Source organism: Oncorhynchus mykiss, chromosome 11 (assembly GCF_013265735.2).
Source record: "Oncorhynchus mykiss isolate Arlee chromosome 11, USDA_OmykA_1.1, whole genome shotgun sequence".
NCBI lineage: Eukaryota > Metazoa > Chordata > Actinopteri > Salmoniformes > Salmonidae > Oncorhynchus > Oncorhynchus mykiss.
Window position 1 is genome coordinate 68,667,911 of NC_048575.1, and position 24,673 is coordinate 68,692,583.

General features: G+C 39.1%; 1 protein-coding gene across 2 annotated transcripts in view; it reads left to right on the plus strand.

Moving 5' to 3' along the window:
• The first annotated feature begins 19,310 nt into the window (after positions 1 to 19,310).
• LOC110535101 (protein patched homolog 1) overlaps positions 19,311 to 24,673 on the plus strand; it is a 160,113-nt gene continuing 154,750 nt past the window's right edge. Inside the window, exons 1-2 of one of the 2 annotated variants that reach the window (XM_036936201.1) lie at positions 19,312 to 20,051; positions 21,188 to 21,380. In XM_036936201.1, the coding sequence (XP_036792096.1) occupies positions 19,884 to 20,051; positions 21,188 to 21,380 (361 nt within the window). In that variant the 5' untranslated portion in view covers positions 19,312 to 19,883. Of the gene's footprint in view, positions 20,052 to 21,187; positions 21,381 to 24,673 lie in introns of both variants that reach the window. The other variant, XM_036936202.1, reaches the window with a different exon arrangement.

Below are 24,673 nucleotides of genomic sequence, written 5' to 3' on the forward strand. Positions count from 1 at the left end.
TTGAAATACATCCACAGGTACACCGCCAATTGACTCAAATTATGTCAATTAGCCTATCAGAAGCTTCTAAAGCCATGACATAATTTTCTGGAATTTTCCAAGCTGTTTTAAGGCACAGTAAACTTAGTGTATGTAAACTTCTGACCACTGGAATTGTGATACAGGGAGTTATATGAGAATTAATCAGTCTGTAAACCGTTGCTGGAAAAATGACTTGTTTCATGAACAGAGTAGATGTCGTAACCGACTTGCCAACACTATAGTTTGTTAACAAATAATTTGTGAAGTGGTTGAAAAACAAGTTTTAATGACTCCAACCTAAGTGTATGTAAACTTATGACTTCAACTGTATGTATGTAAACATTATGCGACTAAGATACCTTAGAATAGTGTAGAATATGATTTATACATATGAGATGAGTAATGATTAATGTAAGATATGTGAACATTATTAAGTGGCTTAGATACCGTAGACATGATTGTGTGTTTTGGATCAATATCTTGCTGCATGAGGATCCCCATATCATTACACTACCACCACCATGCTTGACCGTTGGTATAAGGTTCTTACTGTGGAATGCAGTGTTTGGTTTTCGCCAGGCATAATGGGACCCATGTCGTCCAAAAAGTCATTTTTTGGATTAATCTGTCCATAGAACATTCTCCCAAGAGTCATGATGATCATCCAGGTGCCTCCAAGTGCTTTCTGGCAAACTTAAGTCAACCTTTTGGAAGAGATGGGTCGTCTCCATGAATGAAGTCTTTCATCATAAAAAGAAGAAAAGGGCTCCCAGTTGGACGCTTCATGCACGTCTCTACAGAGCTGTTACTATACACTGTATGTGTGCTGTGATATTTTTCTCTCCCCAAAACACAGACCAGAAACCCTTCTGACATGTTGGGGGCTTTTTTGTCAGAAGTATAAAATGCCATTATGCTCCATTTCACTTCACTTTAAAGGATGCTGTGGCTGCATGCAAAGCCATGCTCAGACAAAAATGCAAGAAAACGAATAAAAAATTAAGCCACAGTGCAGCAGCACAATTTCTTACAAACACCATAAAATACATATTTGCTTTAAAACATCTGTCTCATTAAAAATATAATTTATGAACGGTAATTAACTGACTTTATTTTACAAATGAGCTATAAGAACGCACCTGAAAATCTGTCAACATTAACTCCGTTACTAATAGAATGTGGTGTCACATCAATTTCTCTTATCTAATTGTACATTCTCCAGTTCCTTCTGCTTCCTATCAGTGATTGAGGCAGAGGTCCTGTGGGTAAGGTTATGCTCCGAATATCATGGGTTAACCACAGGCCAGCTGTCATGCAGTTACACGCTTGGAGAAATACGAAAACTTTGGAGACACAGTATAGTCTGTATTTAGATGGTTAGTATCTTAAAACGTAGTGTATGCTCGTGTGTGTGGTTTGCGTGTGTGCGTGTGAGCTTTATGAGAGGTTCTCCTGTGGAGTGTAGACCAGCTTTAGACAATACCAAAGTTGTATATATAATCAACTCTGACTCTCTCTTTTGACATTCTACAAAACAATTATTTAAAAACAATAGCCTGCTGGCTTCTCAATCAGAGAGCGAGAGAGACTCTAAATATGAGGCAGAGCATACCCAGACGTTGTTCTCTAGATGGTGGTTATGTTTGTCTTGTTTAAAAATGCAGCACTGTACAGATTCCTCAATTTCAAGTCGGTTTCCCTCCTCAAATCTATGTATACACAGAGCTCCACAGAACAACAATGTCATTCTTTTTCATGTCTATGACAGATTAGTACGACATCGATGCTCAGTAGATGCGGTAAAGAGATCAATGGAATTCAGACACAGGGGGATAGAAAAAGGACACCTTCATTGGCCCACATTCCAAAAATTTGATCTTACAAAGTTGATATTCGTAAAATCAGTCATGATGTAGGTGTTCCAATAGGCCCAAAATGTGGTCACTGAAATCCTATTTGGATATATTTTTGGATATATTTGTCTGTTTTTGGTGGATAATATTCAGGGTTTCCTTTTTTGGGCTTAGAAAAAATGACTGCTAAATGCTAACTCCCGTTCGTATAAGCTGGTAGAATAGCTAGCCTTATAGAAATAGGTGGCGGTAGTTGAAGCCGTTTTTAAGTGTTGCAGTTGATTGGTAACGATGACATGGACATTATTGGGGTTGACATCCACTTAAACTGACGGGCTTCGCTACACCCCTTACCATGCCAATGAGCAGCCATGTTGACTGCAACATTCTGACAGTCTAATGAATACATTTAAAATATGCTATCAGAAGGAATAATAATTTGGTTGTGTTCATGAAGGTCTTGGGTAACATTAGAATATGAAAAATGAATTTATTTAAAAGAACACAATAGCATTTTAATTAGTTTATGTTAGTGTAGGTGATCTGCTGCCCTGTGCTCACATGTGGAGTGCAAAGGAACAGCAAATATTCTTGGAAAAAGTGATATATCGAGATATATCGATGTATCTTCAATTCTGAGAGTTATTTAGCGAACGGAAGTATTTTGGAAAGCTCAGAATCTGCTTGTTATGATACTGTAAAGAAATCAAAATGTCTTATGACATGTCCTCTTAAAACTGCTTATAACACAAATTATGTTCATGATATAGAAACGACATACATTGCTGTTAAAAGGTATGTGACCCCTTTCTAATTTTCTCTACTTTTGCCTGTTTTTGGTACTGAATGTTATATCTTCAACCAAAAACAAATATTATGTAAATGGACCTGAGTGAACAAATAACACAGCAATTACATACTTATTTAATTTATTTGATGAACAAAATTATGCATCACCCAATGCCACTGTGTGAAAAAGTCTTTGCCCCGTTACACTCAATAACTGGTTGTGCCACCTTTAGCTACAATGACTCCAACCAAACGCTTCCCCTAATTGTTGATTAATGTAAGATATGTAAACATTATTAAGTGGCTTAGATACCGTAGACATGATTGTGTGTTTTGGATCAATATCTTGCCTAGAAAAAAAATTAACTTTGTTGCTGAGAATGGTTTTCCCACAGTTCGCAACGAGCCAGGCGGCCCAAACTGCTGCATATTCCCTGACATATACCCTGACTCCACTTGTACAGAACGCAAGAGAAGTGACACAATTTCCCTAGTTAAAAGAAATTCATGTTTGCAGGTAATATTATCTAAATATGTAGGTTTAAAAATATATACTTGTGTATTGATTTTAAGAAAGGCATTGATATTTATGGTTAGGTACACATTGGTACAACGACAGTGCTTTTTTCGCAAATGCACTTGTTAAATCACCCGTTTGGCGAAGTAGGCTGTGATTCAATGATAAATTACCATGCACCGCATCAATTATATGCAATGCAGGGCAAGCTAGATAAACTAGTAATATCATCAACCATGTGTAGTTAACTAGTGATAATGTTAAGATTGATTGTTTTTTATAAGATCAGTTTAATGCTAGCTAGCACCTTACCTTGACTCCTTGCTGCACTCGCATAGCAGGTAGTCAGCCTGTCACACAGTCTCCTCATGGAGTGCAATGTAATCGGCCATAATCGGTGTCCAAAAATGCCTATTACTGATTGTTCTGAAAACTTGAAATCGGCCCTAATTAATCGACCATTCCGATTAATCGGTCGACCTCTAGTTCCTGCCATAGCAAACTGGCGTAAATTAAGATCCTACATCTGAATACGTAACATTCGCTCTGTACACCACAGACCATTGTAACTGTATGTTTGAACAGATCCTTCACCAACTTACCCTCACAGTGCTGCCTTTGAATACAACTCTTACATTTTGTTTCTGTTGCCAAGTTTTGAGTGCACACATCCTCCTTGAAAAGCATTGGTTGATTCAGATAATCAGTCAACTGCACATTTTCATATACAAAACAGTTCTTGGCAGCAATAATTGAGATGCAGCCAATAAATGCTCTTATATTACACCCAGCTGTGTTTATGTTCTACTTTTTAGTCTTAAAAAAGGATATCTCCCTCTCTCTCTCGCACTCTTTCAGACTCTTCTCTCCCTCTTTTTCTCAAACCTGGCCTCAGGGGTAGACGTAACAAAGTAAATGAAAAACAGGGACACTGAAATTAATATGATATATTATGTATGGTATGTATTTATTTGTGGATGTCCATCATACATTTTGTATGATATGTTTTGAATTACAATTTGTGTGATATGTTATAAATTGCAATTTTTTTCAATATGTTACGAATTTCCAATATGTATGATACAGTATGTTATGTATTCCAATTTCTTGTGACTTATGTAAGCTAGGTGGCTAACACTAACGTTAGCTAGGTGGCTTATGTTAGCTAGGCTAGGGGTTAGGGGTAGGGGTAAGGGTTAGGGTTAAGGTTAGGGTTAGGAATTAGGTTAAAGGGGAAGGATTAGCTAACCTGCTTTAAGTAATTGCAAAGTATCTAAAAAGTAGTAAGTAGAACTACTTAAGAACACCTCTTTCCATGACATAGATTGATCAGGTGAATCCAGGGGAAATGAAAAAAAGATGCCTTCAGTGGTGTAAAGTATTTTTGTAAAAAATACTTGAAAGTACTAATTAAGTCGTTCTTGGGGTATCTGTACTTTAATTTACTATTTACATTTTTGACAACTTTTATTTTTTCTTCACTACATTCCTAATGAAAATCATGTACTTTTTACTCCATACATTTTCCCTGACACCCAAAAGTATTTGTTACATTTTGAATACTTAGGAGGACAGGAAAATGGTCCAATTCACACACTTATCAAGAAAACATCTCTGGTCATCCCTACTGCCTCTGATCATGGCGGACTCACTAAACACATACTTCATTTGTAAATGATGTCTGAGTGTTGGAGTGTGCCCCTGGCAACCCGTTAATTTTAAAAAGGCTCCGGACTGGAGGCCACCCCCGTGCTTCACGGTTGGGATGGTGTTCTTCGGCTTGCAAGCCTCCCCCTTTGTCCTCCAAACATAACAATGGTCATTATGGCCAAACACTTCTGTTTTTGTTTCATCAGACCAGAGGACATTTCTCCAAAAAGTACAATCTTTGTCCACATGTGCAGTTGCAAACCGTAGTCTGGCCTTTTTATGGCGGTTTTGGAGCAGTGGCTTCTTCCTTGCCCAGTGGCCTTTCAAGTTATGTCAATATAGGACCGGTTGTGTATATATATAGTTTTGTACCTGTTTCCTCCAGCATCTTCACAAGGTCCTTTGCTGTTGTTCTGGGATTGATTTGCACTTTTCGCACCAAAGTACGTTCATCTCCAGGAGACAGAATGCGTCTCCTTCCTGAGCGGTATGGCGGCTGCGTGGTCCCATGGTGTTTATACTTGCGTACTATTGTTTGTACAGATGAACGTGGTACCTTCATGTGTTTGGAAATTGCTTCCAAGGATGAACCAGACTTGTGGAGGTCAATTGATTTTCTGAGGTCTTGGCTGATTTCTTTGGATTTTCCCATGATGTCAAGCAAAGAGGCGCTGAGTTTGAATCTACTACGACTTGAAATACATCCACAGGTACACCTCCAATTGACTCAAATTATGTCAATTAGCCTAACAGAAGCTTCTAAAGCCATGACATAATTTTCTGGAATTTTCCAAGCTGTTTAAAGGCACAGTCAACTTGGTGTATGTAAACTTCTGACCCACTGGAATTGTGATACAGTGAATTATAAGTGAAATAATCTGTCTGTAAACAATTGTTGTAAAAATTCCTTGTGTCATGCACAAAGTAGACCTCCTAACCGACTAGCCAAAACTATAGTTTGCTGTCAAGAAATTTGTGGAGTGGTTGAAAAACGAGATTTAATGACTCCAACCTAAGTGTATGTAAACTTCCGACTTCAACTGTATATTTTAGCAATTACATTTACTTTTGATAACTAAGTACATATAAAAGCAAATACTTTTAGACTTTTACTCAAGTGGTATTTTACTGGATGACATTCACTTTTTCTTGAGTCATTTTCTATTAAGGTATCTTTACTTTTACTCAAGTAGAACAGTTGGTACTTTTTCCACCACTGGATGCCTTATTGACGTCACTTGTTAAATCCACTTCAATCGGCGTAGACAATTGAGACGTGGATTGTGTATGTGTAACATTCAGTGGGTGAATGGACCAGACAAAAGATTCAATTGCCTTTGAATGCGATATGGTAGAAGGTTCCAGGTGAACAGGTTTTTGTAAAGAACTGCAACGCTGCTGGGTTTTTCCACGCTCAACAGTTTCCCATCTATATCAAGAATGGTCCACCAAACAAAGGGCAACCAGCCAACTTGACACAACTGTGGGAAGCTTTGGGTCAACATGGGCCAACATCCCTGTAGAACGCTTTTGACACCTTGTAGAGTCCATATCCCAATGAATTGAGGCTGTTCTGAGGTCATAGGGGGTGCAACTCCATATTAGGAAGGTGTTCCTAATGTTTGGTATACTCAGTGTATATGTCTATTCTTTATTTTATTGTGTCTTTTTTACTTTTGAAATATTCACAAGTCAGCTGTGGTTTCAGACACATACAGTATGTGAGCCTTCACATTTTCATATGACAGACACGTGATATACATTTCACATGTGCTTTTCTGGCTGGCAGGATTAGAACCTGTGTCCTCTATGTGAGAAGTCAACATCTTGACCATTTGACCAAGAGGGTTACCACTAAATTTGAATTCGCAGCCCTTACCAAAAAACAGGCTTCGTGCGAATAGTTATGGTAAACCTCTGACCAATTTGTTGTAAATTTGCGGCAGGCTCATATTTTCACATTCAAATTAGTTTTTGGGCAAACTGTTCCAGGTAAATGTGCGGTAACTTCTGAACTTCTGGCAAACAATTCTGGGAAACTTGTAGTGAACATTCTACTGTTTGCTGCAAATTTGCTGCAAACTCAGTATGAATTTGAACATTAGATCAGGTTTTTGGTTACTGTGTGTTAACATTGAAATGTTGTACATACATAAACCAAATCACATGAACTTACTTCTCAGAGAAAAAATGTAACATATTAAATGTAGTAAATATACTAAACAACACGTATTCCACATCTTAACAGATCAAAATAAATGCAATACAACATGAAATCATCAACATGGTAATAAAGAAAAGAGCAAAGTCTGGATATTTGCTGAATAAATAGTTTATTTCATCTTTTTATGTAACTACAACATTTACATGAGAGAAATTTGAACACTGTGGAGATGTTGATCTTAGGATGTTTAAAGGGGCATCTACAGAATGATTTACATGAGCTAAGTGATAACTGAGCAATAGATTTCAACCAATGGAATTTTAAAAGATAATTAACTAAATGTAAATAATTAAAACAATAACAGGGCGACTTAAAAGAGCAAGTAGGTTTAAGTGCCTAGTAGCAATAGAAGGATATAACATCTATAGAAGAGACAGGAATGCTTATGGGGTAGGTGTTGCTGTATATATTCAGAGCCATATCCCTGTAATGCTTAGAGAAGATCTCATGTTAAATGTTGCTGAAGTGTTATAGTTGCAGGTTCACCGGGCTCATCTAAAGCCTTTTCTTTTTGGGTGTTGCTATAGGCCACCAAGTGCTTACAGTCAGCATCTAAATAATGTGTGAAATGCTTGATAGTGTATGTGATGTAAACAGAGAGCTCTAATTTCTTGGGGACCTGAATATTGACTGGTTTTCATCAAGATGGTCGCTCAAAAGGAAGCTTCTCACTGTAACCAGTGCCTGTAATCTGGTTCAGGTCATTAATCAACCTACCAGGGTGTTTACAAACACTACAGGAACAAGATAATCCACATGTATTGATCAAATTTTTACTGTAGAACTTTGTTCTAAAGCTGTATCTGTACCCATTGGATACAGTGATCACAATATAGTGGCTATATCCAAGGAAAGTCAAAGTTCCAAAAACTGGGCCTAAAATACTATATAAGAGATCATACAAAACGTTTAGCTGTGACTCTTATGTGGATGATGTTAAAATATTTGTTGGTCTGATGTGAATAATAAGTACCATCCAGACACTGCACTTGATTAATTTATGAAATTGCTTCTTCTAATTATTGATAAACATACACCTGTTAAGAAACTGACTGTTGGAACTGGTAAGGCTCCATGGATTGATGAGGAATTGAAAAACTGTATGGTTGAAAGAGATGAGGTAAAAGGAGTGGCTAATATGTCTGTCTTCACATTTGACTGGCTGACTAAATGCAAATTGAGAAATGATGTGTGTTACGGATACAGGTATTTTGTGTGTGTGTAACCTGTGTGTATTTATTTTCTCTCCTCCTCACAGGTGGCATTCATCATTCCCCAATCAGTCGCTAATCTGAAGACACACCTCCTCCTGTTTCCTTTACCCTATCACATTCCCTTTCCCTTGGTTTAAAAAACCCTGTCTGTTGTTTTCTCTAGAGCTCAATCTCTCTGTCAATGCCATGTCTGTAGATATCTTGTTTGGTTTTTGCAACTAAATGTCACTTTGTCCCCACTTGTGAGTATTGTGTTTGTTATGGTGTTTGTTTGACGGTGGGAAAAGGGGATACCAAGATAAGTCGCCCATGGGCATACATTACCGTAGGAATACTTTGTATAAAAACACTAGTTAGAACTGGGCGGACCACCCACTGTATTTTTGGTTAGTTAGTTGTTGGTGAAGTAAGCTAGTTTATTTCTAACCCTATTTCGGTTATTTCGTTCTCACTCTTACTTTTTCACTATTATAATTTGCATGAGTCATGTTACGGGTCTCATTTACCATCCCCCTCTAGACTGTCGGGCCAAAAGGGATTCGTAACAATGTGACTAAATTCAACAAAAAGAAGAATAAACTGTATAATGACGCCAATTTCAATGATATAAAGAATGATGTACTTTAAATGAAATTATGGTTAGAAAGATGAATTCAATCATTTCCTCGACTCAGGTGGCCATCACAAAACCATTTGATGTTATTTGAATGATTACTTCTTTGGCAAAATGGGCAGAATTAGGCAGGGAATGCCAACAATAAACAATGAGCCCTCGTACTCCTGCATTTAAAAAAGAGTAATGAAAGAAAAGAATATACACTACTGTTCAAACGTTTGGGGTCACTTAGAAATGTCCTGGTTTTTGAAAGAAAATCACTTTTTTTTTTTTTTTTTTTGTCCATTGAAATAACATCAAATTGATCAGAAATACAGTGTAGATGTTGTAAATGACTATTGTAGCTGGAAATTGCTTTTTTTAATGGAATATCTACATAGGTGTCCAAAGGCCCATTATCAGCAACCATCAGTCCTCTGTTCCAATGGCACATTGCGTTAGTTAATCCAAGTTTATCATTTTAAAAGGCTAATTGATCATTAGAAAACCCTTTTGCAATTATGTCAGCACAGCTGAAAACTGTTGTCCTGATTTAAAGAAGCAATAAACTGGTCTTTGGACTAGTTGAGTATCTGGAGCATCAGCGTTTGTGTTATGGCTCTTTAACCTCAGCTCTGAATCTATGATATGGCAATCTGTCTAATAGAAGAGTTTTCTTTAATGCAAGCATCTCTAATGTCAAACATGTAAAGTGTGGGGCACCGCAGAGCAGCTCTCTAGGCCCTCTATTCTTTTCTATTTTTACCAATGACCTGCCGGGACAGTTGAGCTAACGTAGGCTAAAGCAATTAGCATGAGGTTGTAAATAACAAGAATTTCATTGGCATTGATATAGGCAAAAAGCTTAAATTCTTGTTAATCTAACTGCACTGTCCAATTTACAGTAGCTATTATAGTGAAACAATATCATGCTATTGTTTGAGGAGAGTGCACAGTTATGAATTTGAAAAGTTATTTATAAACCAATTAGTCACATTTGGGCAGTCTTGATACAACATTTTGAACAGAAATACAATGGTTCATTGGCTCAGTCTAAAACTTTGCACATACAGTGCTGTCACCTGGTGGCCAAAATCGAATCCAGCCTGGGCTGGAATAATACATGATGGCCTTTCTCTTGTATTTCAAAGATGATGGTTCATTGTATTTTCTTTTACCAGATCTAATGTGTTATATTCTCCATCATTCATTTCACATTTCCACAAACTTCAAAGTGTTTCCATTCAAATGGTATCAAGAATATGCATATCCTTGCTTCAATGCCTAAGCTACAGGCAGTTAGATTTGTGTCATGTTAGGGGATTTTTTTTTTTAAAGGGTCGGATCCTTCAGAGGTTAAACAAAGCATGTGTGTTTGCTGATGATTCAACCATATATGGATCAGCAACCACAGTAATAACCTTGTCCTTAAATCCCGCTCTGCCCTCAGACGAACCATCAAACAACCACAGCGTCAATACAGGTTTGAATCCTACTACACCGGCTCTGACGCTCGTCGGATGTGGCAGGACTAGAAATCTATTACAAACTACAAAGGGAAACCCAGATGCGAGCTGCCCAGTGACGCGAGCCTACCAGATGAGCTAAATGCCTTTTATGCTCACTCCAACACCATGATTAAGTTTGCTGACGACACGAGTGGTAGGCTTGATCACAGTCCAAACATACCAAGACAGTCATGAAGAGGGCACAACAAAACTTTTTTCCCATCAGGAGACTGAAAAGGTTTGGCATGGGACCCCAGATTCTCATAAAGTTCTACAGTTGCACCATCGAGAGCACCCTGACTGGTTTCATCATCACCTGGTATGGTAACTGCTCGGCATCTGACCGTAAGGCGCTACAGATGGTAGTGTGAACGGCCCAGTACATCACCGGGGCCAAGCTTCCTGCCATCCAGGACCTACATAATAGGTGGTGTCAGAGGAAAGCCCATAAGTGTCAGACTCCAGTCACTATAGACTGTTTTCTCTGCTACCACATGGCAAGCGATACCGGAGCGCCAAGTCTAGGACCAAAAGGCTCCTCAACAGCTTCTTCCCCCAAGACATAAGACTGCTGAACAATTAATACAATCACCACCGGACAATTTACATTGACCCCCCCCCCCTCTACTTTGTACACCGCTGCTACTTGCTGTTTGTTTGCTATCTATGCAAAGTCACTTCTCCCCCACTTACATGTTCAGATTACCTCAACTAGCCTTTACCCCAGTCCACTGACTCTTTACCGGTGCCCCCTGTATATAAATCTTTGTTATTCTTATTGTGTTACTTTTTATCATTACTTTTTATCTTATTCTACTTCTCAACTCTTCTTGAACTGCACTGTTGGTTAAGGGCTTGTAAGTCAGCATTTCACGGTAAAGTCTACACTTGTATTGTATTCAGCGCATGTGACAAATAAAGTTTGATTTGATTTGCACATTTCTAAAACTAAAAGCATTGTACTTGGTACAAATCATTCCTTAAGTTCTCAGCTGAATCTGGTAATGAATGGTGTGGCTGTTGAACAAACTTACCCAACCAGACATGCCACCAGGTTTCTTTTCACAGTCCCTAGGTCCAAATCAAATTGAATGAAACGTACAGTATTACACAGAGCCATGAGTGCATGGAACTCCATCTTATATAGCGCAAGTGAACAGCAAACCTGGTTTAAAAAAATATATAAGGCAACACCTCATGGTATAATGCCTTTCCCCCATGTGACCTACCTGTTATGTGTTTGTACTGACATGTCTGTGTAACTGATAGATGCACACACACAAAAAAAAAATATTAATGTGTTGAATTGTATGTACATTGTAAATATTTTGTCTGTAATGTCATTTTCATTATGTCGGACAAAAATGTTTAAATTAAAGCTGTTGCCATTGCCGTCAGCTAATGGGGATCCCAATCAATCAAATAAATCGAATCCCTTCTCACGTGTGTTTGGATTTTATGAGACACCCTGTGAGAGACCCTGGATAATATTCCTTGTCAACAGAGGGATCCTGACATGTTGCATGTCAAGAAGATGGACTTTGTAGCGTGTATTGCATTGGTTATCAACTGCACAGCACAACTGCCCCTCCACACATCTTCCCACAATGGAATATACTGTATATATTTTGTTTATTTCAATACACCATACAGTATGTGGTGGCAATACACCAATAGGTGTAGTTGCCACCAGAAGAAGATGAAGAAGAACCATCATGACCGACTCATGTCTGCTATACTTTCACATGTGCATTGTCAAATTGTATTAACATCTGTGGATGTGAAACGATAAAAACATTTAATCAAGTTTATCGCAGGATTTGCTGTGATTAATCACGATGAATCAAAAGGTCATAATTTGCTCAAATTGAGCTGTAATTTAAGATTCCTTTATACAAAATGCATTAAAAGAATATATCCGTTTTGATTTTGTCCAAAGTAACAGTTGAGGTAAATTGATGAACACATGGTGGCAGGTAGCCTAGTGATTAGAGCATTGGGACACTTTGGTTGAATGCATTCAGTTGGGAAACTGACTAGGTATCCCCTTTCTCTCCTTATCGTCAAAGTCAAGTTGTTTTGACATTGCAAAAGTTATCTTCAGTTAACTGATTAACTGTGACGGTGCTAATTGTAGCATGTTAAAAAGGATAAATAAGGAGACAGAGCAGTAGCTTCTCTGTTCATTTCACTGGGTTTTTTCCAATGGTCACTGACCAACATACGAAGAAGAGAGGCGTGTGCCTTCAGCAGTAACACTCCGAATGGATGGCTCAGAAAAATGAAATAATTGTTTTTAACACACTTAAATTCAGATAGGCTGAGTTATCTGGTTACAGAATGGCATTACAGAATTTGCAATTCTATATGTGGAAACATTGCTACTGCAACATGTTAACACCACCTTTTCACATGTGAGGAGAACAACAATATTTCACCACCACATGTGAAAATGCAATTCCATTTGTGAAAGTGAGATTTGTACATGTGAACGTTTCTTACATGTGAAACTGCTCATTTTATTTTCACATGTGATTGATTATCACGTGAAACTGCATTTTCACAAGTGAAACCGCAACTGTCACATGTGCGACTGCAATTCACATGTGAGGTGAAAACATGTTTTTTGTCTCACATGTGAAAGGTGGTGTTAACATGTGAACTCTAAATTTAACGATTTCACTTGAAAAAGCAATTGTACATGTGAAACTGCAAATTTGACAAGGGTGGGATAACATGTTTTAAGATGGGCTACTAATACATTTTCAAAAACAGACATTTGTTCAAAACAATTGTCTAATAGAATTTAGTCCCACACTAAATTCCACCTGAGTGTAAAACATAAATCTTAAGTACTGTAGGCCTCACTGTTTCTCATTAACAATGCTGCTGTGAGACTAGCTCCATGTACTGTAGGAGTTGTCTGTGGTATTTTTCAATGAATGGAACACATCACATGATCTTAATCACCATGAGGCTTCACTCAAAGGCATCCATGTTCTTTTTTCCTTCTCATTTTAAGGTTGGAGAGAGAGAGAGAGAGAGAGAGAGAGAGAGAGAGAGAGCGGACATTCTTCCTTAATTGGGATCTTGAGTGCATTTGTTTCCAATAAAGAGGTGTGCTTGGGTTGCATTCTCTCTTTTTTTATTATATTCCCTGAGAGGAGTGCCTGGCTGATCTGACTGTGCCCCTCGCCCAGCTATAGCCTCGGGATAGCTAGCAAACAAAGCTGTTGCATCTTGCCTCATTCATAACTAGTCAACTTAAAAAGCTCACTGATTCAGAACTAAGGCAGATATTCATGGTGTGTTTAGGTGCAGAATATTAATATTGCTGCCGTTATGTTCCCTCAGCTATCATCTCACCCTTTAAAAAAATAAGTTAATAGCAATTTTAAGAAAATATAGAAGTGCCATAGTATTGTCAACAAACTATGAGTGGGAGCTAAGAGAAATGGAAACCAAAAGGTCTGAAGGATCTATACTTTACGCATGTATCTCTTCTATAGAATGAAAGCAACACCTGCAAAACATATGCATTCATATTGTGTAGCACTTGAATTTGGAATTTGAGAATGGACCTGGCACAACAAAATGAACACGTTGGGCTTGACAAGAAAACATTTATGCGCTGGCACCATGTTGCTCAGCACAGTATAGTCCACCTGCAAATCATAAATAACTGAATGCACTAATAGGGTTTTCCCATTGCCGTGAGCAGGCGTCAACCCTTAGGTGCTGAAATATGTTATTTGTTGATGAAGTCATTCTGAGAGACATTTGGCCAATTCCAAAAAAACACATATCAAATTAGTTTATTCACATGTTAAAAACGTTGACTTGAGAATTGGATTTGCTGTTTCACACATTTTCCGTTTCACATGTAAAACAACTCCGCGTGAAAATCTCACATGCATATGTGGAATTGGAAGTTCACGTGACAAACATTCCCATGTGAAAATCTATTTTGCTGTTTCACATGTACGAATACTTCACATGTGAAAATCTAATTTTCACAGGTCAGGTTGACGTTTGTTGTCATGAATCTTGCCTTGGAGGGAGAACTGAGCAATTTCTGCTAGATGGGCCTGCTGCAAAGGCAAAAGTGTATATATCCTAAAAAAAAATCTAAAACTAAAATATTATTTTTGGTCTTGATTTAAGGTTAAGGTTAGGTATTAGAGTTAGCAGTGTTGTTAATGTAAAGGTTAAGGTTAGTCTTAGGTTTAAAACCAGATTGTATGACTTTGTGGCTGTGCCAGCTAGTGACCACTCGGCAGAACTGATGTTTTTCATCGGCAGGGACTGGGAAACTGGTCAGAATTGGAATTATGGATGGCGCTAAATACAGGAAAATTCTTGAGGGAAACCAGTCTTCAAGAGATTTGAGACTGGGACGGAGGTTCACCTTCCAGCAGGACAATGACCCCAAGCATACTGCTAAAGCAACACTTGAGTGGTTTAAGGGGAAACATTTAAATGTCTTGGAATGGCCATGTCAAAGCCCAGACCTCAATCCAATTGAGAATCTCTGGATTGACTTAAAGATTGTTGTACACCAGCGGAACACATTCAACTTGAAGGAGCTGGAGCAGTTTTGCCTTGAATAATGGGCAAAAATCCCAGTGGCTAGATGTGCCAAGCTTATAGCAACATACCCCAAGAGACTTGCAGCTGTAATTACTGCAAAAGGGGGCTCGACAAAGTATTGCCTTTGGTGGGGTGAATAGTTAACCACACTCAAGTTTTCAGTTGTTTTGTATTATTTCTTATTTGCTTCACGATAAAAATTATTTTGCATCTTCAAAGTGGTAGGCATGTTGTGAAAATCAAATGATACAACCCCACCCCCAAAAAATATATTTTAATTCCAGGTTGTAAGTCAACCAAATAGGAAAAATGCAAAGGGGGGTGAATACTTTCGCAAGCCACTCTAGAGTCATAGTGTTATTATACGGTGCAGTCCTCTAGGGAGTGATTTACTTTTGTGCCATTAATATCAAGCAAAACTTCTGAAGTTGAGAACGAAATGGTGGTGGAAACGCTTTTATGCACAAATATTGATATAATAGCTATCCCATTTATAAAACACAGACTAGACAGCTAGTGCCGGTACCCTATACAATTATTAGTATTGCAAATTAAAATACCAATATTGAAAGAAAAACAAACACAAAAGTATTGAGAACAAAATATTGCAAGGAAATACTTTTTTCATGTATGAGCAAATTATTTGTAAATTGTTTTCAATGACAGAAAAAAGTATGATAATTCAATTAAATGTCTGACTCGTGAAAATTTGTTCACGTCTTTTTTCCACATGTTTTTTCCCCCACCGTTTGTTCACGGTTTTTAGGGGGTATGACCTCAAAGATACAATGATGACAGTGTAGGGACATAGGGATTTGGTATTGGGCATCTTTTTGAGGATTAAGGTGTGGAGGTTTGAAGCCCATTCTGATGCAGGCCATTGACGGCCAAAACATCATGATTTTAACTGGAATTCGATTAAATAACCATCAAGATTTTAATTGTGAGCAAGAGTCGCACCTATTCTTTCCAAAAGTTATCCAAACATTTTCTTAAGCACTAACCAGCTGCTTTAAGCTGCTTTAAGTTGCAACTGTATCAACCTTCAACTGATCTCTAACCCTAGGTTGACTAAAAGGTTGACTAGGTTGAAGGTTGACTAATAAGAGTATCCCCACTTGGTATTCCTGAGGCCAAGACCATCTGACACATATTAGAACATGATGTTTAAAGGAAATATGTTCATGCTTGGATGAGGGTGTTGGCATCCTATGTACACGTATTCAATGAGGTAATCCAGATGCTTACACTATAATCTTCTTCAGGCTTTTACTGCATGAAGGGATAATGCATGAAGGGATAATTTGACCAAGAACAGTGTGAATGTCAACACCCCCTCTAACTGGCTGAAGTAATAGCGACAATGGCGTTCAGTATGGTTTTTCATCACTTCTACCGTGAGACCTGAGTCAGAGCCTGCAACCTGTACACAGCATCCAGTCGAAGCTATCAACTGCCTTTAATCTCAAACCTTTTCTCTCAGGAGTCAGACATAAGTCCAGGTGGAGTGAGCATGGAGAGAGATCCCATGCAAACTTCTCTCATCCTGCTGGTATACTGCTAGGAAAATGGACAAGACATAATGGACTGTAAAGGACAGGGTCGGCTCAGGTGAGAGACATTATCAAGGGCCATCCACTTTGAACCTGTGCCATTCAAAGGACCAACTGAAACACTATCTGAAGAAACGGCAGCAGGATGAGTGCCGGGATGGAGAGTGGTGGTAAACCGTGCCCGTAAAAAGTTAGCTTATCCAAAATTGTTTATTTGGGGTATCAGGTTTATTGATGAGAAAAGTTCATGCTAGAAAAATAAAATCAATGTAAATGTACATTCTGCCAATGTCGGTGTGTGCTAAGTTGAGGGTCTTAAATTAAAGTTCTAAATTTGGGTTGGATAATTTATCAATATTTATAATTATGATTTGGAAGGGCTAGGCTTCTTGAGACAGAGCTGTGCCCTAAAATGTGACCTACCGGCTCAAATCGGTTGTCACGTCCTGACCTTAGTTCCTTTTTTATGTCTCTGTTTTAGTTTGGTCAGGGCGTGAGTTGGGGTGGGCATTCTATGTTTTGTGTTCTATGTCTTCTATTTCTATGTGTTTGGCCTGGTATGGTTCCCAATCAGAGGCAGCTGGCAATCGTTGTCTCTGATTGAGAACCATACTTAGGCAGCCTGTTTTCCCACTATGGGTTGTGGGTAGTTATTTTCTGTTTAGTGTTTTTGTTGCACCTTGCAGAACTGTTCGGTTGTCAGTTTGTTGTTTTTGTTCCAGTCTTTATTAAAATCATTATGAATATGTACCACGCTGCTCTTTGATCCTCTTCTCCTTCTCCCGACAACAATTGGTCTTATGTATCAAAATTTGAAATTGTGTTTTTTACATTTGATAATAGTAGAGACTCAGAGCTACAAAATTGCATATCATGTATTACAGTTGAGGAACAATGGGAAAGTAATTTTGCTTCGAAAGTCGATAAATATAATGCAACATAATGCAACATGCAACAATTTCAAAGAATTTAGTGAGTTACAGTTCATATAAGGAAATCAGTCAATTGAAATAAATTCATTAGGCCCCAATCTATGGATTTCACATGACTGGGAATGCAGATATGCATCTGTTGGTCACAGATACCTTAAAAACAGTTGGGGTGTGGATCAGAAACCAGTCAGTATCTGGTGGTACCACGATTTGACTCATGCAATGCGACATATCCTTCACACAGAGTTGATCAGGCTGTTGATTGAGGCCTGTGGAATATTGTCCCAGTCCTCTTCAATGGCTGTGCAAAGTTATTGGCAGGAACTGAAACACGCCGTCCTACACGTCAATCCAGAGCATCCAAAACTTGCTCAATGGGTGACTTGTCTGGTGAGTATGCAGGCCATGGAAGAATTGGGACATTTTCAGCTTCCAGGAATTGAGTACAGATCCTTGCAACATGGGGCCATGCATTATCATGCTAAAACATGAGGTGATGGAGGTAGATTAATTGCACGACAATGGGCCTCGGGATCTCGTCACGGTATCTCTGTGATATCAAATTGCCATCGATAAAATGAAATTGTGTTCGTTGTCCGTAGCTTATGCCTGCCCACACCATAACCCCACCACCACCATGGGGCACACTGTTCACAACGTTGACATCAGCAAACCGCTCGCCGGCATGACACCGTGGTCTGCATTTGTGAGGCCGGTTGGACGTACTGCCATATTCTTTAAAATTACATTGGAGGCGGCTTATCATAGATAAATTAACATTAAATTATCTGGAAACAGCTCTGGTGGACATTCATGCAGTCGGCATTCCAATTGCACGCTCCCTCAAAACTTGTGGCATTGTGTTGTATGTCAAAACTGCACATTTTGGAGTGACCTTTTAGTGACAAGGTGCACCTGTGTAATGATCATGCTGTTTAATCAGATTATTGAAATGCCACACCTGTCAGGTGGATGGATTATCTTGGGATTGAGAAAAACTCACTATCAGGGATGTAAACAAGAGTGTGCACAACATTTTAGAGAAATAAGGTTTTTGTGCATATAGAACATTTCTGGGATCTTTTATTTCCGCTTATGAAACATGGGACCAAGACTTTACATGTTGCATTTATATGTTTGTTCTGTGTACATAGAGCCCTATTTAATGTAACTCAGTCAAGCAGTAAAATCTGATAAAAAAATAAACCAGGGAAAACTACACTTTATGGAACAGCGCGGACTGTGAAGACACACACAGGCACACAGGTAGCATTCGCAAAAAAAAAACACTAACAAAAATATATTTTAATATTGTTATTTTGCTGTGTTATTGATTTTGTATTGTAGATATATTATGGTAGAGTAGTGTGTACTAACGTGTTGTGTTGTGTTTTGTTTTATTGTATGCCATTGTGATTGGACCCCAGGAAGATTAGCTGCTGCCTTGGCAAGAGCTAATGGGGATCCGGAATAAATACAAAATAGTATTTAGGTATTTGATGTTTCTTAATTTGTATTAGATGAAGGGTTGTAATTTTTACCCTTTTATGATGCCTGTTATCCATTAGAACATTGTGACAGAATACTATTTGGGACCTCCCCCAGAAACACTGTAATTTGAGGCCAAGCTATCACTAGGCCCTGTTGGTAAAAAAAAAATCTAAATTAAAAACTACAGTTCTGACATTCCTCGAGACCCCTCCATCGAAAAGACGAAGTGTGTTTCCTTCAAAAAAAGCTGCTTCAAGAAATGCAGTTCCTTGTGAAAAACCACAAACTCCAGTCTTGGTTGCGCGCAAACGCACAAGAGGGTTGGCTTTCTGAAATGCTCCCCTGAAGTTTGAGACGCACACACGAGGGTTGTCGACTTGGGTGGTCGCTCTACTTTACTGAGCTGTTGCTAAGCAGCTAATAATAGTCGTGTTTGCTGAGTAATTTTTGCCCTTCTGGAACCAATCAGATGTGAGAAAATCCGGCCATCTGACAGCCCTAAAGGCGGGATTTCGATTATTTTCGCTTTTACCCCTCCTCCTCTGTTTCCAAATGGAGAGAGGTCTTTTTTCTCCTCTGTTGAATCTCAGAGTTCGCGGTGTCGCGGCCCAAGGGAAGACCACATAGAACACACAGAATGCTACGACCATCGAACGTTCCAAGCCGCCGTTTTGTAGATGGGAATGGCTTTTTCCACTTTGTCGTATAAGATAAATACCGTTTTTTAAGAGAAACGCTGAATGTGCAAAGCGGTGGAGACCTCTGGATCACGAAATGTTGGGATGGAAGGCGCAGACTTTGACTCGCCGTCTCCAACAGCAGTATGAAGTACTTTACGGGTGTGAGATCACCGAGAGTGAAACTGTGTTGCCTTGGGACATTACCACACGCTTTCGGGGAAATATTATAACGTGGAAAAGCAGAACCAGCGCGAAGTCTCCGCAACATGGCCTCGGCAGCTAATGCCTCCTCTGAGCAGGAAAACAGGGACCCCGATCGGCCGAGGATAACGCGGAGGAACAGGGGGAACTATCTCTCAACAGCGCCTGATTTGGAGTATTTGCAGCGGCCAAGTTACTGCGATGCAGCTTTCGCCTTGCAGCAAATATCCGAGGTGCTTATTATTTGACATGTTTGAGTGAAATTACATGTGGATAGTTCTACTATAATTAAACTGCCCAACATTGTCAAGTCGCTAGGTAACGGGATAGAAGACGGGCAGGGGAGAGGGGTTGGGGTGTACCGCTATGCCGTGTAATCTATGTTGTGATTTGCTATTCAATTATAGTTCACTTCTCGCGTTTAGACTATTTCTGATCCATGTTTGGAATATAGGCTACACATATTATATAGGCTACATTCGGCTACAATGTTTAAATAACGGTCGCGCAACTAGGCTACACAGTGAGGGCTATTCACTACTTTTGCACAATTAAAATGTACATAACAGTTTAGACCGATGTGTTTTCGCACTGATCGAACACGATTCCAACTGCCCAGACGTCTCTCCACGATGTTATCTTTACTGGGGAGTCGTTCTCTGTTCTCTTCTCTAATGCAAAAATCCATGTGGCTACCCTCTTCCGTTCACAAATATTGTCGTAGCCTAACTCCCTCGGTGATGGCTACTCCACTCAGATCACACACGCAGCTCTACGGGAATGGAATTGTGCGGTGTGTGATTTTGTGGCAGCGTAAAAACTCGCTTGAACCTTTTGGGGGGATTAATAGCGTCATTCTATACAATGTATTGCAACAAGGCTTGCGCTGTGTTACAATTTGTCACTGACTGACTGCAAGCCATGCTGCGCTTTCCACTCTTACCGGTGTGTGTGTGTGGTAAAAACAACAAAGTAGCGGACTATAGTCCTGTCGTCCAAAACCGGTGCTTACGTCGCTGGCTCGTGAACTATCTCTTTCCTTCCTCGACGTAGGAGGTCCAACCACTGCCTTTTTGGGCCAGAATAACAGGCCTACTCCGAGGTTCTTATTCAGAACAGTAAACATTGATGTACCATACTGAACACACTGCACGTGTAGGCCCCAATGAAGTATGGATCTAGAACAACTGGCATGCTAATTGCACTTACCATACCAATGTAATAACACATTTATTAACATGTATTTTATTATATGATAACCGTGAAGTCCTCTCCACATAACACTACATTCAAATGATCAACAATTATAAATATTTGATGCTCCCAGCACTTGTTTAGGGAGTAATATGCTGGATTTCTGTTGTCGCAGGGGAACGCGACTGGAAGAAAAGCACCGCTGTGGCTGAGAGCGAAGTTTCAGAGACTCTTGTTTAAATTGGGCTGTTACATACAAAAGAACTGTGGAAAGTTTTTGGTTGTGGGTCTATTGGTATTCGGAGCTTTCGCTGTTGGTTTACGGGCAGCTAATCTGGAAACCGACGTGGAGAAACTCTGGGTAGAAGGTAAGAATTTTTTTTAAAATAATTTTGGTCACTTTTCATGTTGAGTCGTTTGTCCTTCCTGTTGAGAATACGCTCAAGTCTGGGAAGGATTGGGTGGTGTGGAGAGGGATGGGGGGTCTTCCAAACAAGCGGAGGTTGTTTATTGTATAGCAGTTTGGCATGGGGCCAAGTCTAAACTTGAAAATATTTGTATTTCGTTTCATGTTATGTTTTTTGTTGCTTTGGATACGTTGTTGTTGAGTGTAGATGCGCAAAGAAAATGCACAGAGTATTTCAACAATTTTCTTTAAGTTAAAAGGAAAATGGTTATAAAATCCATGAGATGTTTTGGAGAGAGGAAATTTGGTCAAAGCCGCCATTTTGTGAGTGTGTGTGTGTGTGTGTGTGTCTGCCTGCCCCCAGCAGTTGAATGTGATCCGCGCACAGCTCGGAGACTGTGTGTGGTCCCGTTTTGGACAGCTCTCAACTTTCCAAGAAAGATTTGTCTCTGGCTGAAAGCGGAGTGCGGACAGAAACGCATGTGTACAAAAGTAGACCATCTGAAACTCAGGGTTATGCTATTTGTTTACGAAATCCGTTATGTAGAATAAGTGTATTTTTGTTTGAAAGGGGACTTTGAGTATGGGTGGTGATTTTGGGGAAAGGGGGAGGGGCAGCGTTTTTTCCCCCTTTGATCTGCATTCCAGTAGTTTAGGACCGTGGTAGCCTATATTTGAGTCATGTATGGGTCATCAATTCACTCACCTTTGAAATGTGAGCAGTTTGAAAGAGATCATAATTTGGATTTATGATTGAAACGTTATTGCCATTAGGCCATGGTTGTTTACATAATATATTTCTGAAGTATCTTTAGGCTCAACCTATGCTCATTAGGCTACTATAGTGACATGTGAACAATCATCCCAGCATATATATATATATATATATATATATTATTTTTTTTTACAGATTTCTCCCTCATATAGGCTGATGCAAGCCAGTTCAGCTAGTGAGGGTCAATCAAACTCTCAAAGTTACCCTTTTCTGGTGCCATTCAGACATAAGCTATAGACTAAACCTTAAGTTGTGTGTCAAGACTAAAGTATATTATAGCCTACTAGATACAGTTATTTTAAATAGTAATTATTTATTACTGTGTAATGATATGCTATATTGTTTCAAAGCATGTGGATTTTATCAAAAACATATTTTAGAATTAATCCCTTTAATTTCAATGTCCAAATCCCTTTCCTTCCTTTGCTAACTATCCAATGGCTACTCTTATAGTTGACTGTAGGTTTGGGAGGAATCCAGAAACCTTCCTTCTCTCATCCCTGGATTTACGGTATTACTGACTTAGTACACAAGGGGGCCGCACAACAAATCTAAAAAGCCCTTTGGGAATGCTAACACAATTTGCACAAGTAACAGCAAATTTCTGTGGAGGCTGCTAGCTAAATTTGCCAACGATCATAAAATAACATAAACGAATCGCAAAGACAGGCAATCCAGCTCATAAAGTTATACAGTACCAGTCAATAGCTTGGACATACCTAATCATTCAAGGCTTTTTACCTTTATTTTGACTATTTTCTACATTGTAGAATAATAGTAAAGACATCAAAACTATGTAATAACACATATGGTATCATGTTGTAACCAAAAAAGTGTTAGAGATATCAAAATATATTTTCTATTGAGATTCTTCAAAGTAGCCACCCTTTGCCTTGATGACAGCTTTGCACACTCATAACATTCACTCAACCAGCTTCATGAGGTAGTCACCTGGAATGCATTTGAATTAACAGGTGTGTCTTGTTAAAAGTTAATTTGTGGAATTTCTTTCATTCTTTATGCATTTGAGCCAATCAGCTGTGTTGTGACAAGGTAGGGGTGGTATACAAAAGTCCATATTATGGCAAGAACAGTTCAAATAAGCAAAGGTAATCATTACTTTAATACATGAAGGTCAGTCAATAAGTACAATTTAAAGAATTTTGAAAGTTTCTTGAAGTGCAGTCGCAAAAACCATAAAGTGCTATGATGAAACTTGCTCTCATGAGGAAAGGAAGACCCAGAGTTACCTCTGCTGCAGAGGATACGTTCATTAGAGTTCCAGCCTCAGAAATTGCAGCCCATATAAATGCTTCACAGAGTTCAAGTAACAGACACATCTCAACATCAACTGTTCAGAGGATACTGCGTGAATCAGGCCTCCATGGTCGAATTGCTGAAAGAAACCACTACTAAAGGACACTGTGTTTCTTTGGCCAAGAAACACAAGCAATAGACATTAGATTGGTGGAAATCTGTCCTTTGGTCTGATGAGTCCAAATTTGAGATTTTTGGTTCCAACCGCCATGTCTTTGTGAGACGCAGCGTGTTTGAACGGATGATCTCTGCATGTGGTTCCCACCGTGAAGCATGGAGGAGGAGGTGTGATGGTGTGGGGGTGCTTTGCTCGTGACAATGTCGGTTATTTACAATTCAAGGCACACTTAACCAGTATGGCTACCACAGCACTCTGCAGTGATAAGCCATCCCATCTGGTTTGCGCTTAGTGGGACTATGATTTGTTTTTCAACAGGACAATGACCGAACACACCTCCAGGCTGTGTAAGGGCTATTTGACCAAGAAGGAGAGTGATGGAGTGCTGCATCAGATGACCTGGCCTGCACAATCACCCGACCTCAACCCAGTTGAGATGGTTTGGGATGTGTTGGACCGCAGAGTGAAGGAACAGCAGCCAACAAGTGCTCAGCATATGTGGGAACTCCTTTAAGACTGTTGGAAAAGCATTCCAGGTGAAGCTGGTTGAGAGAATGCCAAGAGTGCAAAGCTGTCATCAAGGCAAAGGTTGGCTATCTTGAAGAATCTCAAATATAAAATATATTTTGATTTTGTTTATCACTTTTTTGTTACTACATGATTGTGTTATTTCATATTTATGATATCTTCACTGTTGTTCAATGTAGAAAATAGTCCAAATAAAGAAAAACCCTTGAATGAATAGGTGTGTCCAAAGTTTTGACTGGTACTGTATATTTTTTGAAAATCCTAAAATAAATTGTTTCAATGGTATTGACGGTATTGAAAAACCATCCTGTGGCTATTTCCAAATATCCTGGTACATGGTATATATGGTGTACAGCCCAAGCCTAGTTTACTGTGAATTTAGCTGATTTAGTTACAGTAAGGGAGTGTTAATAAAGCACAGCTACATAAAGTGGTTTCTTCTTTCCTGGACCTATCCTAATGTTGCACAGCTCCATGGTTCTTCACACACAAGCCTGTCAGCTGAGTCTTGCTGGCA